At 46.3% G+C, this 16,502-nt stretch overlaps 1 protein-coding gene across 2 annotated transcripts in view; it reads left to right on the top strand.

The window, feature by feature from the left end:
- The window catches only part of Rspo2 (R-spondin 2), a 58,675-nt gene extending 45,290 nt beyond the window's left edge, over window positions 1-13,385 (top strand). For both annotated transcript variants that reach the window (XM_033759739.1, XM_019206257.2), the window contains one exon: window positions 11,584-13,385. In XM_033759739.1, the coding sequence (XP_033615630.1) occupies window positions 11,584-11,699 (116 nt within the window). In that variant the 3' untranslated portion in view covers window positions 11,700-13,385. The remainder of the gene's footprint in view (window positions 1-11,583) is intronic.
- The last annotated feature ends 3,117 nt before the right edge of the window (window positions 13,386-16,502 follow it).

Genomic DNA, 16,502 nt, shown 5'->3' on the forward strand with positions numbered 1-16,502 from the left:
AGAGTTATACTTTTTTTTTTTTTTTTGGTCCTGGGAATTGAACTCGGGACCTTGTGTTTGTGAGGTAGGTGGAAGAAACACTGAGCTAAATCCCTGGCCCTTTATTTCACTTAATGTAATGTCCTCCAGTTCCATCTATGCAGCTATGAATGATAGGATTTCCCTTTTGAAGCCTGTATAGTATTCCGTCAGGTTGCTTCCATATTTTGGCTACTGTGGACTATACTGAAATGCATCTGGGAGGGAAGATGGCCTTTCTTCAGTCTACCAATTACCGTTCCTTCCAGTATGTACCAGGAGTGGGATTGATGGAGCACGTGATAATTCTTCTTACGGTGTTCTGAGGCCCTCCACACAGTTTTCCAGAATGGGGGTACCACTCTGCACTTCTAACAGTGCATAAGGGTTCCCATTTCTGCACATCTACACCAGTAATAATAGCCATTCTCACAGGTGTGAGGTGATACCTCATTGTGGTTTTAATTTATATTCCCCTGATGATTAGAAATGTTGAGCATTTTAAAAAATTGTCTGGGCATTCATGTCTCTTTTTCTGAGAGCTGTCTGTTTGCATCCTTCGCCCATTTTTCACTGGGCTATTGTCCGGCTGTAGTGAGTCCAGTGGACTTTTAACTGGACGGGCTAGGGCCTCAGTGCAGGTCCTTGCATCCACATCATACCTGGCTCTTGGCTACATGGTGTGGGGTTTCTTGTCAAGCTTCTGGTAATATATTTTACTGAATCGTGAGTTTGGAGTTTCAGACTCCCCTCTTATTCAGAGGTGATTCATTTTAAGTCATTTCCATTAAATCTTACAGTTTTTATGTTATTTGTAAACTTTCGGTTTTGTGTGCTTTCCTTCAACACTTGAGGTGAATTAAGCTGGTAAAAGCAGAGTGACAGAAATATCTACTAAGCAGTGCTTGGGACACTTGTTTCAGATATGTGCACCTGTGTGTACTTGGATAACAGATTCTTTTGAATTTATTTTGTACTATGTTTAACAGTCTCACTACTCGTCCTAAAGCTTGATGTATTTTCAGTTGAGGAGGAACTAATCCATTTCATTAGCATCAGGTGTTTCTATAAAGTAACCAGCCGGTTCTGCCACATTAATATCCAGTGCACAGACAAAGATGCTGGGGCTCAAGATGCCCAGCAAGGCTGCAGAATTTTGAAATCTCAGCAGTCTGATGGATCTGATAACTGTGGGTTGCGCAGAACATGCTTGAAGTTCCTCCTGGCCCAGTGTTTTCCTGTAACGGAAATGCACCGCGGACACTTGGGCAGTAGATGGAGTGGCCCAGAGTAAGCACAGCAATTGTCTGTCTGGCCTTTGCTTGCAGTTGGAGACTGCTGATTTTGGCAACTGTGTGTTTTCCTCATCTTATAAGAACAATATATGCTCATTCTCCTGGTCTTCTGCAGACCAGTGATGGCCCCAGGCTCCATTTTGAGAGTGCCAGGGCCCAGCCCTTACCTAAATGGCCAGCTCACGAGGCGCATTGGACTTTGTGACTGAGGGAAGAGTCGCCTGAATTGCTCTCCTCGCCGCCCTCATGAGATCCTTCTTACTATAGAATAGGAGAGGAGGAAGGGCAGCATGGCGGGTCAGGGCTCTGGAGGCCTTGTGACAGAGTTGCAGTCCCAGCTGGGCCTCAGCCTGCGATGTCTCAGGTGTCTTGAGCTCTCTGACCCTGAGCATTCTCCTCTCAGAAGTGGGGATAAAGGCAGTGATTTTTCATAGGGTGCTGGAGTAATGGACTGAGTTAACCTGTGCACAGTGCTTGGCACCGAGCGGCTCAGAGCTGACCTTCATGCGATGCTGAGCCTCTAACTTGAGAGGAACTAGCCCTCACCTTTCTGACTGGAGAGAGACCCGGCAGCAGGCACTGTCACTCCTCCTTTCTGTTTACTGCTGCTGCGTCTTGGAATCAGTGGTGTCACATTGCCAGGGTGGTGCTTTTGTGTCTTTTCCATTTTGGGAGGCACCAACTCTGCGTCTTAGTTGGAAAGGTGCTTCACACTTCATCATGGCTACAGTGGCTTTTATTTTTGTCTAATGTTAAAATTTTTACAAACCAGCTAGATTGTTTTTCAAGACACAACCTATGTGCTGGGTAAACTGGGATGTCTTGAGGAGCAAATCAAGTTTCTGGAGCACATGCGCAGGAGGAGAAGTCCATGTGCTGAAGGCCCGCCTCGAGCGTCCCTCTGGTGGGCCACTTGGGTGCTGCTTGCAGCTCCTGCTTGCTGCTGCCCATCCCAGAGGAGGCCCGCAGACCAGCTCTGCCTTGCTGGCTGCAGAGGGGATTCTCAGCACAGCAGTGCAGGAGCCGCTCGAGTTGGCCTCCTCCGTCCTCTCCTGTCCCTGACAGCAGGACTCTGGCTCAGCTGCCCCACACTCGTCCCTCTGAAGCTGGTGCCGAAGCCCTGCACCCTCTTGGGAGTTGGCACTGGATGAGAGACCTGCATGAAGAGCTCCCGGAGGCTGGACTGCCTGCACTCGGGTGCAACAGCGCTTCTCTTCACGCCCAGCTGGAAAAAGCATCCTGTGTTTTCTTTCCTGAAATTCTCCATGGACACACTGTGCATACCCAGCGGAGGCTTCCAGACAGGGTGCTTCACCCCGGGAAGCTTGTATCAACCCCAGACGGAATTGATATAAGAAGTACAGGCTGTGGGCCGGACCCTGGGCACTATCCGGACCCCAGGAACCAACTGACACAGTGTGGGAGGGCAGAGGTCCCTGTTCTCCTGAGTCCCAGCCCCTACTGACTCACTAGTCTGTTTGCTTACCAGCCCTTGGAATGATTTTGAGATCACAGGACTTTCCTGGGCAAGAGGGATCCAGAGAGGAGTGAATGGACCAGGTGCTAGTCTCCCAGATGCTGACGTGAATCACCTTGGAGCTACTTGGTTTTGAGCTCTTAACTTGTGCCAGTGTAGCACTGGGAACTCCCTATGTCTTCTTTCATAGCTCTCACACCAAAGCAGTAGTAGGCATCAGGAGAGGAAATGAAGCCTTAGGAAATGTGAGAATTTGGTCCCAAATCACCCCCTGGTAAGGGGCATGCTGTGCTTTGAATCCAGGGTGCAGGAATCCCAGACAGCTGCCCAGCACCTGTTCCTGTCCTTGATGGACTTGGAGTGACTCCTGGGCTGCCAGGCTTGTAACTGGTCTAAGTTGGAGGGTGACAGGACTGTGTGCTCAGGCAGGAAGAGTCCGGTACCTGGTCACTGCTTGGGTCAAACAGAACAGACGCAGGGCGGACCCAGGCTTTGTGCCCAAGACAGACTGGCTTGGCTCTGACTCTATGCTCAGCGTCAGATGCGGTCCAGGTCCCTGTGAGTCCCAGCTGAGGTGAATCTGACTGCCTTGGCTCTGCAGACTCTGGGACTTACTGATATTACATAGTCATGACTTTTAATTACGCACAAGCTATCTACTGTTATACACAGCCAGACAAACCTGCAACACAGGAAGTGGGAAATGTGACAGAGAGGCATCCGTGGGCCGGGGAAAGGGGAGGGCAGGGTTTAAGGTCCCTCATCTGTCGTCTTCTGCCAGACAGAATGCTCATGCTTGCCTTTCTGTAGCCGCTTTGCAGAAACCGTTACTGACTTGCTTTCTCCTTATATGTGTGTTTTCAAGCTCTAGAGAAAGTATGTTGGATCCAAATCAAATAAATACTTGCCACATGATGATAATCTTAAATGTCATTTCTTGGACCATTATTTTCATTTAGTTAATGGCTATTGATTTAAGACCAAGAAGAAGGTATGAAACCCTTCTGTTCTAATGGAGTTATCTCAGAGGGTGCATTCTGCCAGTTCTGAAGTCAGCTTTGGAGGAAACTGAAATTCTTTTCTGTAATCCTGGAGCACCTGATCTAATGAAAAGTGCTGTATCACTTTCTCTGCAAAACCTGATGCTTTTTCTGACTTGATTTAGGAGTGCCAAATGAGCCTGGTGATTTTCTGCAATTTTATTTATTTTGAGTATGTTTAGGGCAGGCAGTTGCACAATATTCTGACCTGGTTTGAGTCCGTGTGCTTTTCCAGTACTCAGCTGAGTAAGTCTGTGTGGAGCACTGGAGTGAGTGGCTGAGCCTGTAGCCAGCACCTCACTGCAGCCTACGTCTCCCCAAAGGCAAGGAAGGGATTGGGCAGCGAAGCCATGCAGCGTGAGTTTACAGGATGCCCAGGGTACAGAGAAGCTGTTGCTTCCATGGGACTAAAAGGTTCAGAAAGGGATTTTGCCTTTGCAGTGGGGCCAGTGCCTTTCTTCACAGAACTCTGCAAGGATTACTGTCCTCCTGGGCTCCTTTGCCCTTCTTGAAAGGCAACTCTGTAATTACATCCTTGTCCAGTGGCCCCTAAGGATGTAAAAGATATAAGAAAGAGAGCAGAAACCTCTGCTCCAAGTCCTGTTCTGCCACTGGTCACTGTTGGCCCTAGGCCACCACTCTGCACTTTGGGCTTCCCCTTGCTCTGTGCCTGAAGCACCTTGCAGAGTCAGATGGGCGCGGTTCACCACAGATGATGGTCGTGGTCACTCTACCCGGATGGCTGCCGGTGGTGACCTCTTGTCCTGTGCACTGTGGACCAGTGTAGCGAAGCTCACTGTTAGTGTCATGACTCTGTTTTTCCCCCTGCAAAGGGCCCGTTCTTTTGTGGGTGGTTTGATAACTTCCCCCTGAGAAAAGGGCAGCTGGGTTTGGGCTTAATGATTGTTCTCTGAGTCACTGTTTCGTTAGCAGATTCCTCTTCTAATCTTTTCCTCTCAGTAGCTGCCTGTATCTTAGACATCCTTTTAACAACCTTGCAATTATGTTCTCCTTGTGATGCACTGGGTCTCATCACTTACAGTTTGGTCTACTGCAGGGCTTACCTTGGAGAGAAAGAAAAAAGCCCTATTTAGGGTTAAAAGAAATTATTTAAGAAACTAGAGCCATAAAGCTTCCCTTTACAAAAAAACAAAACGAAACAAAAAACATCTCCGCCCTGCCCCGCCCGAAAACTCAGAAACAAAAACCTGAGACAAAAACCACACCTCTAAACCAACTCTTTACAGTAAAAGTGAATTGTTGCCCCCTTGTGGAGGAAATGTGCTATCATTTTCCCACCAGTTGAAATAGAGAATATTTCCACTACCAGAAACTGTCTTTTACAAGGACCTAAAATATTTAGGAAAACAACTAGTTTAAAAACTGCTTCTGTTTTGCTTATTCTCAGCTCTCTGTAACTCCATAGAATCACATCTTTGGGCCATTTTGTTTGTTTGTTTGAAGTATCAGATACTTAAGAGCTTAAGTTAAATCAACCAGAGCAACTGATTTCACAAGGGACACACATCTCATCCACAGGACTTTGTTCTCAATCCTGTTCCTTTAAGTGAGTTGGTAGGAGCTTGGAAATAATCTCATTGCCCTTTTAAAAGTCACATGTTATACAGGAAGAACAAGGATTTTTTTCAGAGCTATAAAATGAAGAACTTCTGAAATACCATGTGCAGGAAACCTTAGGAGTAGTGTGATTAATTCATGAAGCTTGAGGTCATCTTCAGGATTAACTCTTTTTCCACTTTTACATCAAACAAAATTGTAGACCAAACAGGACTCCTGTCTGTAAGATAGGTAAACGCACCTTGCCAAACTAAAAGTCTTTTACAAGAAGGGTGGACAGGTCTCAGGAACTGAAGGAGCCGCTTTGTGCTGTTCTTATCCTGTGGAGATGTGGACAGTATTCTAGCAGGAACAGCAGCCTCCGGTTCACCCCGGCTGACCAGATTCCTTCTGGACCTGAGTGTGAGTCTGCGAAGGTGATGCCTCTGGAGTTCTGACGTCCTGAGCAATTTTCACATTTGGATGCTTGGAGGCATCAGGCTCTGTTCATTACTTTGATTGTGGATGCTGTCCATGATCTGCCAGGAGCCACAGAAGAAGCAACGATGTGGATGTTACCTCTGGACTGTGTGGGCTTCGAAAAAGGTCTCTTTTGTGAAAATAAATGGCTAAGTGAGCAGTTTCCTCCAGGACCACTGATCAGAGCACACAGCCACCATGAGAGCAGAAGTCGCTGGTTCTTGAGGGAAGGGCTAGCTAGGTATGAAATGTTTTTCTATTTTTGAGCAGAAAATGGTGTCTTTCTAAAAAGCCAAAGGGATGTTACTAAAAAGGTTCTCAATGAACTGCGTACCATAAATAAGAAACTGCAAGTGGCTCATTTCTTTACTCTTTTCACCTCACCTTCATTTCTGACTCCCAAAGCCGATGTAAACAACAATCTGTATATCTGGAAATTGCAGAGATTTTAAATATTCCCACAGGTAAGTGTGTAAGCAGGTAAGTATGTGAGGTGATAGCTGTGTGATGAGTTTCATTAAGACATTTCACACTACAAGCATATGTCAGAATGACACATTGCACACCATAAATATACACAGTGATGATCAATTAAAACCTGTATGTTACTCTGAACTCTTGTGGACACTAAACAGGTTTTTATGGTAGGCTGCTTAGGACCTCCTCTGGCAGACCCCAGCATGCCCAGAACATTTGTCCTTTCTGGATTGTGAATGATCCTAAGTCTGGGGGCTTAGGTCAGTCGTTCTAGGGCTGTATGTCTTAGAGTCTGCTTACCACCATAGTGAAAGTGCTTCTGTATTACAGGCTTTTTCTTAGATTTATGTATGATAAGCTTTGGGACATTTTAGGAACATACAATAGAATATTTTTGGAAATAATAGGTTTAATCACTGTGGCCTTAAGGCATAAGATTGTTCAATTTGTAGTTGAAAGCATACTTCCGTGCTCCAGTAATCCTAAGAAGAGGTCATGGAAAATTGTAGTAGGATGTTTAGGTATTATACAGTTTTTTCAGAAAGTAGTAAACATCTCCACACATAAATCTTAGAAGCTTAGATAATTTTCCTAGGGTAGATTCCTAGGTCTGAGTCACAGTTGTGAATATTTTCATTGCTTTTGCACACATGGCCAGCTGTCTGCAGAAAGGCTGTGTCAGTTGTGCCTTCTCTCCGTGCCTCGGTGCCTGGCTCGCTGCCTCCTCATCAGCTGTGGGCATTTTCATTTTCTCTTTACTTTCCTATGAGCTCTAAGATGGCAAGTTCCCAGAGAGTAGGTACATTTCATCGCCGCTCATTCATGGGCAGACTCCAGGCGACCATGTGAGGAACAGAACTGGCCCAGGTGCTCTCCACTCCCTACATGGAGCTCAGGCTGAGCTGTGGAAGTCGGCTGCGCACTGCCTCCAGCAAGTGCTCGGACGGAGACACAGGATTCCCCCTCGTGGTGGTGGATCAGCTTTGCAGGTCTCAGGTTAGCTGCTCTGAGGGACAACAGCAGCTCTGCAGGGAGCCCCAGATCTCCCTGGTGAATTTCACTAGAGCAGCGCAGCCCAGAGCGTCATAGACTTAGCAGAACTTAGCCCAGAACCAATCCTTGGCCTCAGTGATTACTGTCATCAGCTGCTTGCATTTGTCATGATGTAGCTCACTTTCCCCAGCATGTGTTTGTGTGTGTGTGTGTGTGTGATGTAAACACACATACAAAGAAGCTTTTGTCTTTTCTTACAATCAAAGCTGCTGAATTTGCCCTTCGGTTTGCTTTCACCTATTTACTTTACAAAGTCTTTCTCAGAGCAGGCAGGATTCTGTGTCCAATGGATGGATGGCATACAGGAGCCACTGCTGCAGAGATGGAAGCTTCCTCCCTTGACCTGGGAGAGGAAAACAGAATTTCCTTGGTGCTGGGAGCTTAGGATACAGTGAAACCCTTACCTGGCAGGCGGTAGAGCATTTTCACAGCTTCGTGCCATTTGCGAGCCTGTGCGGTACCCTGGGCCAGAGTGAGCTCCCACGCTAACTCCAGTGGCAGTCATGGGTGGTGTGTCCAGGATTTCCTGTCCTCCAGTGTGTCTGTGTGTTGGCTGTACTGTGGCTTGGATGTGTCTTTCTATTTGTGTCCCCGGATGATAACCCTGTCTTGCCAGTGATATGTGACGCGTCATCCTTTCATCCTAGGGACACAGCACCTCACAGCTTCCTAGTGTGAAGGGACTGCAGCCCTTTATATAGGTGTGGAAATGGGAGGTCTTCTGAGAGTGGGCTGGCCTGGTGAGTTGGAGGTTTCTTTAAACCTAGGGAAGGGTTTCTTTATCAAATCGCTCTGCCTTCCTTAAACACAGCAATATCTATGCCAGTGTTTTTGCATCCACATAACAATGCTTAAAAGTAACCCTAGCATCGTGGTAGACTGAGGCATGAGTGTTGCAAATTTGAACCCAGTCTGGAAAACTTAGCAAGGCCTCGACTCAAAAAATTCTTTTCTTTTTAAAAACTGGGGATATAGCTCATTGCAAAGGCCCAAAGGTCTTGGGTTCAATACCCAGTTATGAAAAAAATAAATCCACTCTGTAGATCTGTTTGATTTTTGCAGAGATTCATCCTGTAGAGATCTCCTAGGTGACTCAGGCTCAGAGAACTCAGGACAAAGGTGTGAAGAATCTGCCATCAGATTTGGAAGTGCTGTATGCTCACAGTCTTCTCACAGAGCTCAGACCTTTCCTTTTGGTCATGAGCAGAAATTGTGCTAAGTTTTCGCTCATGGACTAGAGTAAGGGTGGTCAGTCAAGGAGCTGAGCTCTGCCAGTGATAGTGCCACCCCTCTCTTCAGAAGTCCTCCTTACAGTGGGCGTGTACGAAGTCATCCTGGGAGTTTCTTCTCCTCTCTCTGATGTAAAGGATCTAAGTGGGAGCAGGCATAGCACACTTGTCCTGTAATAGAGCTTGCTTTCAAACTTACAGACAGGGCCGGGGATTTAGCTCAGTGGTTCCACTGCCTGCCTCTCCCTGAGTTTGATCCCTGGTACCAAAAACACAAAACTCAAACCTATGGATAAGGACACGGTCACAGCACTGATCCTGAGTTAATTTACATTTGAAGGTCTAAGTTCTGAAGAAATGAAGGTGAAAAACCCTTTCTATACCTTATGTTTATTATTCTTTTATAACTTTTAGTTGAGCTTAGAATCAGAACAACCTACAATCAACCACAAATATTTTCAGTTGACTTGGACCTGTCTGTTATCATACCCTGCTAACCACCTTAGTTCTTTGGTATTCACAATGTATCCTGCATGAGAATCGCAGCAGGCCAGAAACTAAACCAACTGCCCAAACACTATGAGTGATGCCACTGCAGACTACGAGGAAAAGCTTTAGGGTTATTGTGAGGGCACCAAAACACTGTTAGTTGGAACATAACTTATTGCCAACACAATAATGATATGATCTGAAAAATTATTTTATATGAATAAGTTTTCAGAATCATTGCTGAATTTTTGGCCAAGATACCAATTGTATTCAAATATTGAGTTACATCTCCATTACACAATATTATTTCAGCCAGCAAACCCAAAGACCATTTGCCGTATCAGGATAATAAATGGAGTAAAAGACACAAAATTGCCCAATTGAGAGTTTCTAGTCCTTCTGCATAGCTTTGCTGTTTGTGAATGTAGCACACATCTAACTTCCTGACTGAATAAGCTACGTGAGGAATTGAAATCATGAACATGAAATGTTCATTCAAGATGTAATATATTTATTACATCTTTATTTTTTCAGGACACATTTAAGAATATAAGAAAGTTAGCTTTATTTTCCATTCACTTAATTTCACATTTCCTTTACGAGAAACTCTAGGCTTAAATGAAGCATAAACCAAATACATTTTTTGGCCAAATAATTTTTTAAAATGTGGTCAATAATGATTTTTTAATTGATATTTTGTTGTTTATTTAGAGAACGTAAGGTACTAGGAAAACTTCACTATGGAACTTCATAATTGAAGCCTCCTTTAAAATACACTATTTTATATGAAGTATCTTTGTCCTCCTTAGGTGTGTTTTTCCTCCTTGGGGACAATGTTACCAAACAGTGGTAACTTTACAGCTGCTTTGATTAATGAGGGCTTGGACTGGGGATTCTTTGGGCAGGATTAACTGTGTTTGAAGATGGCACAATGCCATTATAACCTTAATGCCAGGATTTAATTAGAACCAGAAGTTAACTTCAAGGACTTTTAGAGCTTCATATGAAGGGATGATCATGTTCCCGCTATTTTAAGGTAGTGTCCTACATAAAATATGTTATTCTTGTTTCTTGTGATCATAATTTCTGCTCAGCAGCCGTTGGTTGACAGGCAGGCAGCCCTGAGCCACACCATGCTAGGGTCTTGAGCCCGAGAACCCTCCTGACCAGAGAGAAACAAGGAGGCTTCCCTGGACTCATCTCCAGGCCTCACTGAACCTCGGGTGACCCCAGCTTCCTAGACATGGGCCGCTTCATCTTGGCTGCTCTGGTTTTTCCACCGGCTTTTCTCCGTTGCTGGGTGGTAACGAGGTCTCAGAGCTCAAGGTTGGTCCAGGGAGAAGGTTGAGGAGCCAGGGTTAGAACCGAATGTTCTGTCTCTGGTGCTGATTGCTGTGGGGTCTAAGCTCTGGGGACTGCTTAGTGAGACTGGAAGGGTAGGAGAGGCAGGAGAACCTAAGGTGGGCTTCTGCTTTTGCTCCTGTTTGAGGAAGCTCCTGCTCTTGGTGCATGGTGGCAATGTACTTTCTGTGAATTGCCAGAGACCGTAAGGCCCTTTCTCTTTTACAAATTGCATGGTTCCTATGTGTTTAGAAATGGAAGAGGGCAAGGAACCAAAACACACGCCTTGTATTCCGAAGTCTGTTTCTCCCCATCTCCTGTACATGCTTGGGAAGAAATATTGACTATAAACCATGACCGCAAGACTGGCAAAGCAAAAAAAAGCAGCAACAGCAACAGAAAAACTGCATCCAAAAATGATGGGGGAAAACCTCAGCTATTTAGCTTGTGGTCCGGGCTTCCTAGTGGCCAAGGCAAAGAAGAGAAGTAGAGTAATTTAAGTGTGATGTTTTTTAGTACAAGCATTCTTGCTCTCCATTATTTAATAACATGAGGCACATAATGAATGCTGTCTGAATGAATTTTTATAAAGTCACAAAAGCACTGCAGAGATACCATTTCACACACTGGTGTTTGGAGAACAAGCGGGGAGAAATGTTAAAAGCAAGGAACCCGCCCTGTCTTCAGGCAGGGATTGGGGAGTTGAAACTTCTGGTATATTTACTGTAGATAGATGCTTATTTTCTTTTGACCCATGGCCATGTGGAGCTGTGGAAAGATGTAAAGCTGTCTAGAAAAGGGGTAGCATTGTTAAAGTGGGAGGGATAAATGGGATTTTTGTGGCAGGATGAGATTTGAAAGACTGCTCTGGCCGCTGGGAGGTTTTTAAATGTGCCAGTTCCCTGTAACAGGAAGATCAGTCTCTGCTTCGGACAGCATATCCAATTTAGGAAATTATTATTATTCTGTCAAAATTAATGTGAACAATTTTCTCTCCGAGGCTGCTTTTTTCCAGGTGATGTTTTCCAGATGGGCTCTGTGGAAACTCTCAGTGTTCTATGTTTTCGGGCCTGGAGAAGGCGCCTTTGCTGACATCTCTCCATATTTTGCTCTTTCCCCTGTTTCAGGGAAGAGAACGCCAAAGGCAAAGGAGAGGAAGAACAAGAAGAAGAAGAGGAGGCTCCTTGACAGGGCACAGGAGCAGCACAGCGCCTTTCTAGCCACGGACAGGGCAAACCAATAAGCCAGCTGGACGGTGGCTGGGTTTGTTTTCATTTTTGAAGAAGTGCACCAAGCTACTCTCCACTCCTGCACGCGGTGCGCAGCCTTGCGGCCCTGTCGGCCTTGTTCCCAGGGGCACCGTGAAAGCAGCAGCTCAGTGTGGCCTCGGGATTTATGCTTTGACTGAATCTGGAGCCGGGCAGGCTGGAGCGTGTGACTGCGTCCTTATCCAGGTGGGACCCCCTTAGTGTGAGTCCAGGTGCCCCTCCTGGCTCTGGGGACCGGCACAGTGTGTGGCTGCAGCCGCCCGGACACGCACTCGAGCCCGGTACGGGGCTGTGATGTGGGCAGAGTGGTGTTCACCCGGGGCCTTCGTTTCTCAGTGTGTGCGTCTGCAAGAAGACATGCGTGGGACCTGCTTCGAGTGTTCTTGGCTTGCTGACTTTCACACTGCCGCACGGTGAAGCTGCTGTGCACTGGGGACAGGCCGAAGAGCCCAGCTCCTCTCCATGCTGCGCTGTCTGTACATACTCCACGGCCACTCGGAAAGCTCACTTCCTGTGTATTTATGCTTTCTCATATGTAACAAGTCCTGCTTGAGTCGGGTCACTTTGTTCCTAGTGGTTCCTAACCGTTGTCTAGCAGATGACTGTTCTTAGTTTTACAGATTGACAGATGTTTTTGTTGCTTCTTGAAACTTCTTTTGTGGGGGTGGCCTTATTTCTCATGGTGAGGCCAGGAGAGCTCCTGTCTGCAGTAAGAGGACTGTGTCAGGTCCCACTGTCGAGAGACCATCCCTGCCCTGTGCTGTCCCGTGTTCAGAAGCAGCATGTGTGTGAGACGCCGGAAGCCAGACCTCCCTTGGAGTCTCAGAGGTGAAGATTTCACAAACTATAACCGAAAACGTGAGAAATTCAATGCAGTCACATGCAATATGTTTCTGACTGTGCTTTTTTTTTTCTTTTTTTAAATTTAAAGGAATTTCCAGCTTTTAGCTGTCAATCTTACTGGATGTCTGTAGACTTAGGGTCAGGGAACTATGCATAGAATCGAGGAGAAAACAAGATGAATTCCTACCACTGCTGGTTAGATCCTGACAGATCTCCATTGACCAGAATTTATCTCATATTTAAAAACAGAGAGGCATGATGGAAACTTGCCAGCTGATTCATAGAGCAATTGTTTCAAAACTGCCATCGTCCACTTGGGAACCTATTCTTAAGGGCTGTGAACTGGCTTCTGAAAACAGGACCTTCTTGGCTGATTCAGAGGAAGATCAGAACAACACCAAAGCCGCCAACAAAGTGGTCCTATTTTTCTTTTGTACCGGGTATCTAACTCAGGACCTTGTGCTTTTGAGGCAGACTAGGTGCCACTGAACTAAAAATCCCCCAGGCTGGTTGTAGATTTTTGAGGAAACAATGAAAATGACATCAGGCTTTTCCCCTCACCTTGCATTGGCAAAACTACCTCTTCAGTATTTTTGTTTAATGTCTGAGTCAAAGGCATCTTACCAGTATGTGTACATGTCCTGTGCATCATCGTGGAAACATCGCTGTGAGATTAGAAGCCGTGTATGGATGTTGATAGGGTTTGCCTTCAGTCCTAAAGTGCTCATCTCCTTTCATGTCTGCTTACCACAGGGGACGGGTCTCCTTTGTATAGAGCTTCACTGTTAGTAAGTCAGTGCCTGTTCTGTTTCTGAGATGCTCTTTTTGTGCATTAAAAACTTTCAAAATTATTTGTGGATTTTTTAAAACTTTAGATAAATATACACTGTGTGAAAATACATAATACTTCAATAACTCTAGCCTAAATAATGGTCCTTAAAAAGACAAAAGAAATCTTTAAAAACTTCTATTGGTGTATATATTTGTTTCCAGGACACTAATGAGTTGAGCTGTAAATTACAGTGGTTCACAGTGAAGATCTGAGAGCCAGGTGGCCCGAGTTGCAGTCTAGCCTCAGAGTGGCCTGGGGTAGATAGCTTCATCTCTCCAGGTTTGTTTCCTTGTCTACAAAAGGGAGATCCTACTATTACCTGTTTATAGGGCTTTGTTGCAGGAGTAAATTAAAACAGGTCCAGTCAGTCCTCCCTACCCGTGGGTTCTGCATTATTCAGCCAACCGTGGATTGAAAACGCTCGGAAAAAGTGCATTCATACTGCGCATGAGCACTGTCCTTGTTCCCTAAACGATCCATTGTAACAACTCCTCGGGTATCACTTGTACTGGGCTAGGCCATGGGAGCTTGAGAGGGCTGCTAGAAAAGCGAGGACAAGCTGGTCGCAGAGACTAGAGCACCTTCTGATGCTGCGGAGGCTTTTGAGCCAACCCCACGGGCAGACTGTGGGTGACTGAGGCCTGAACGGTAGACGTGGAAAGCGCTGGCTGCAGCGTGGTATGCGTTAAGTAGCGCACAGGTGCTACGTGGCTTTATCTCTCCACTGCGTATTTCTATTCTTCCCCAATACCGATTTCCCCTTGTCATCATGGGGTAAATTCATGAGAACATCAGCAGGCTTCAGTCTTGATTGATGCCTGGACATTGTTCACTAAAACTTTTCTCTCATGGAAGTTTATTTACATCTGCTTGATTTCTGGGCCGCCTTGTTCTATGAACATATACAGATACACCCAAAACTAGTTCACTGCTGTGTCAATGGGGATTCACTCAAGGAGATAAACCAGGCTAGGCATCTCAAATAGGGAATTTAGCACCAATCAGGAATTGACTGCAGGTGGGCAATGAGCCAAGGAAACAATAGGTCGCCAGGCCATTCAGGGCCCAGGGGTGCCCACTGCCTTCGCCCATAGTGTCTCTGGAGCCTGCCACACAGTAATTGTCAAACACTCTCATGCGTGTACCCTTAATGGCACAGAAAAGCTAATTTATAACTGGATTATAACCTGAAGCATCTTTATTGTGATTAAATTTTCATATGAAATTGCATCCAAATTTTTAATTATACTCAGTAAAATAGCTTTATATTTGTAGTATAGATTGAATGCAGAGCCTGTCCCCGCGAGGCAAGTTCCCTGTCTTTGAGCTGCGTCCACACTACCACTGGCTATTTTTTGTTTGCTTTAATTTAAAATTACTCCCCTTGCCTCCAGCATCCTCTAAAATCCTTGGCACGAGTGTCCGTCCCAGGAGGAGACTCCGTGTTTCTTGGGTCCTGGGTTTCACGCCTTTCTCTGGAGGGCAGCACACCCCTTTGCAAGCCCCGCGGGAACCTGTCGCGACGCATCGTGGTAACCGCTCCGTGTGTGTCCCCAGTAAGCCGAGGAAGGCTCATTCTACACGCTCGCTGGCGGCCTCACAACCGCCTCCTTGGGCTTACGCCCTCGCCAAGTGGTGGCTGTTTTCCTGCACTCGCTCCACTTGGTCTTGATTCCCCTCCACGCTGCCTTTTTTCTTGCTACTTCAGCTGTGACTCGGTCAATGCCTTTTTCTCTGTGTCTGTGCTGCAGAAGGAAGGTCAGCCACTGCCTCCTCAGGGCTTTGAGGAGCTCCTGGCCACGCCCCCAGCTGAACTCTGCTCTTGAGCATGATGCAGCCACCGCAGCAGGTTGACAAATGGCCGTGGGACTTGAAATGTGAATTTCATGGTTTTCATGTGTTGCGATGCATTATCCTTTTTGACTTTCCATCCATTTAAAGAGTAAGTTGGTGAGCTCCACCTGTGGAGAAGACCCGGCAGCCTGGGTCTGCCCTGCAGACTGGAGTGCGGCCCCAGAGTAGAAGAGAGTTGATTGGTGAACACACCGCCCCAGCCGGCAGCGCTGGCTCAGCCACACCCCAGCCCTCTGTGGGAGTCCAGAGAAGACACTCAGAAGACACCCCGCTGGCTACTCCAAGCATGGCATGGCGTCGGTTTTCCTGTTGCCATTCTTAATATTTTTCTCTACTTTTGGTTTGATCTCTTACTGACTTATTCTTATTTCAGGATGTTATGCTTATTTCAGGCCAAAACCTAGAGTGAAATATTAAAATAATGAAGAAGCACTATTTTCCCGCCCAAGCCAGGCCTCTCCTAACTTCTTCACTGTCACGAGTCACACGGCCTCTGGCAGCCCGGCCCCACTGTCTGATCAGAGAACTCCCTGCATAGTAGTATGTGTCATGATGTTCTCTCCTCAGTCACATGCATTAGTGCTGTGCACTCATTGTAAACACAGGCAAACAAATACTATCTTAACAATGATTACTTGAATAGTCTTATTGGCTTCTTCACTCTGCATCTGGAGTCTTAATTCCTCAACTGTGCCTCTCCTTGTCTTGGTGTATTTCTTTGTTAGAGTTTCTCTCCCTTTTCTGTCTTGGCCTATGAAGATGAAGTCCACATGGAATGGCACAGACGATGATTTCAGCACCCAGTCTCAGTCTCTGGCCGACTCAGTTGGGTGGAGAGATGACTTTTAGACTGGTGTTGGGCACCATGAGCGCCTCTTCATTGGAGACAGTAAAGTGTGGGACCTGACGAAGGCATCCCTGTTGTCAAGGTGGCGTCTCCAGGGAGGTGTCCTCTGACAGAGTCTGAAAACCTGGGGCAGAACAGCCCAGACCCTGGAAAGAGCCAGATGCTGAGGTACAAACAAGGTTGGGGCAATCGAAGTACAGCAGAGAAGTGCTGCAGCTCAGCCAGGATGACCTGGGAGTGGATGGATGTCAGGAAGGGCCATGAAAGTTATGCTGGATCTCAGGCCAAGTGCCAGGACTTGAAGCAGGAGAAGGATCCAGCTGATTCCTGTCCACTGTTCAGAAGGAAGGCAGATGGGGAAAGGGAAATAAGGGAAAAGGAAAAAATATGAGAAAATGTAAA

This window comes from Fukomys damarensis, unplaced genomic scaffold (genome assembly GCF_012274545.1).
Source record: "Fukomys damarensis isolate Sample0158 unplaced genomic scaffold, DMR_v1.0_HiC HiC_scaffold_5, whole genome shotgun sequence".
Lineage (NCBI taxonomy): Eukaryota > Metazoa > Chordata > Mammalia > Rodentia > Bathyergidae > Fukomys > Fukomys damarensis.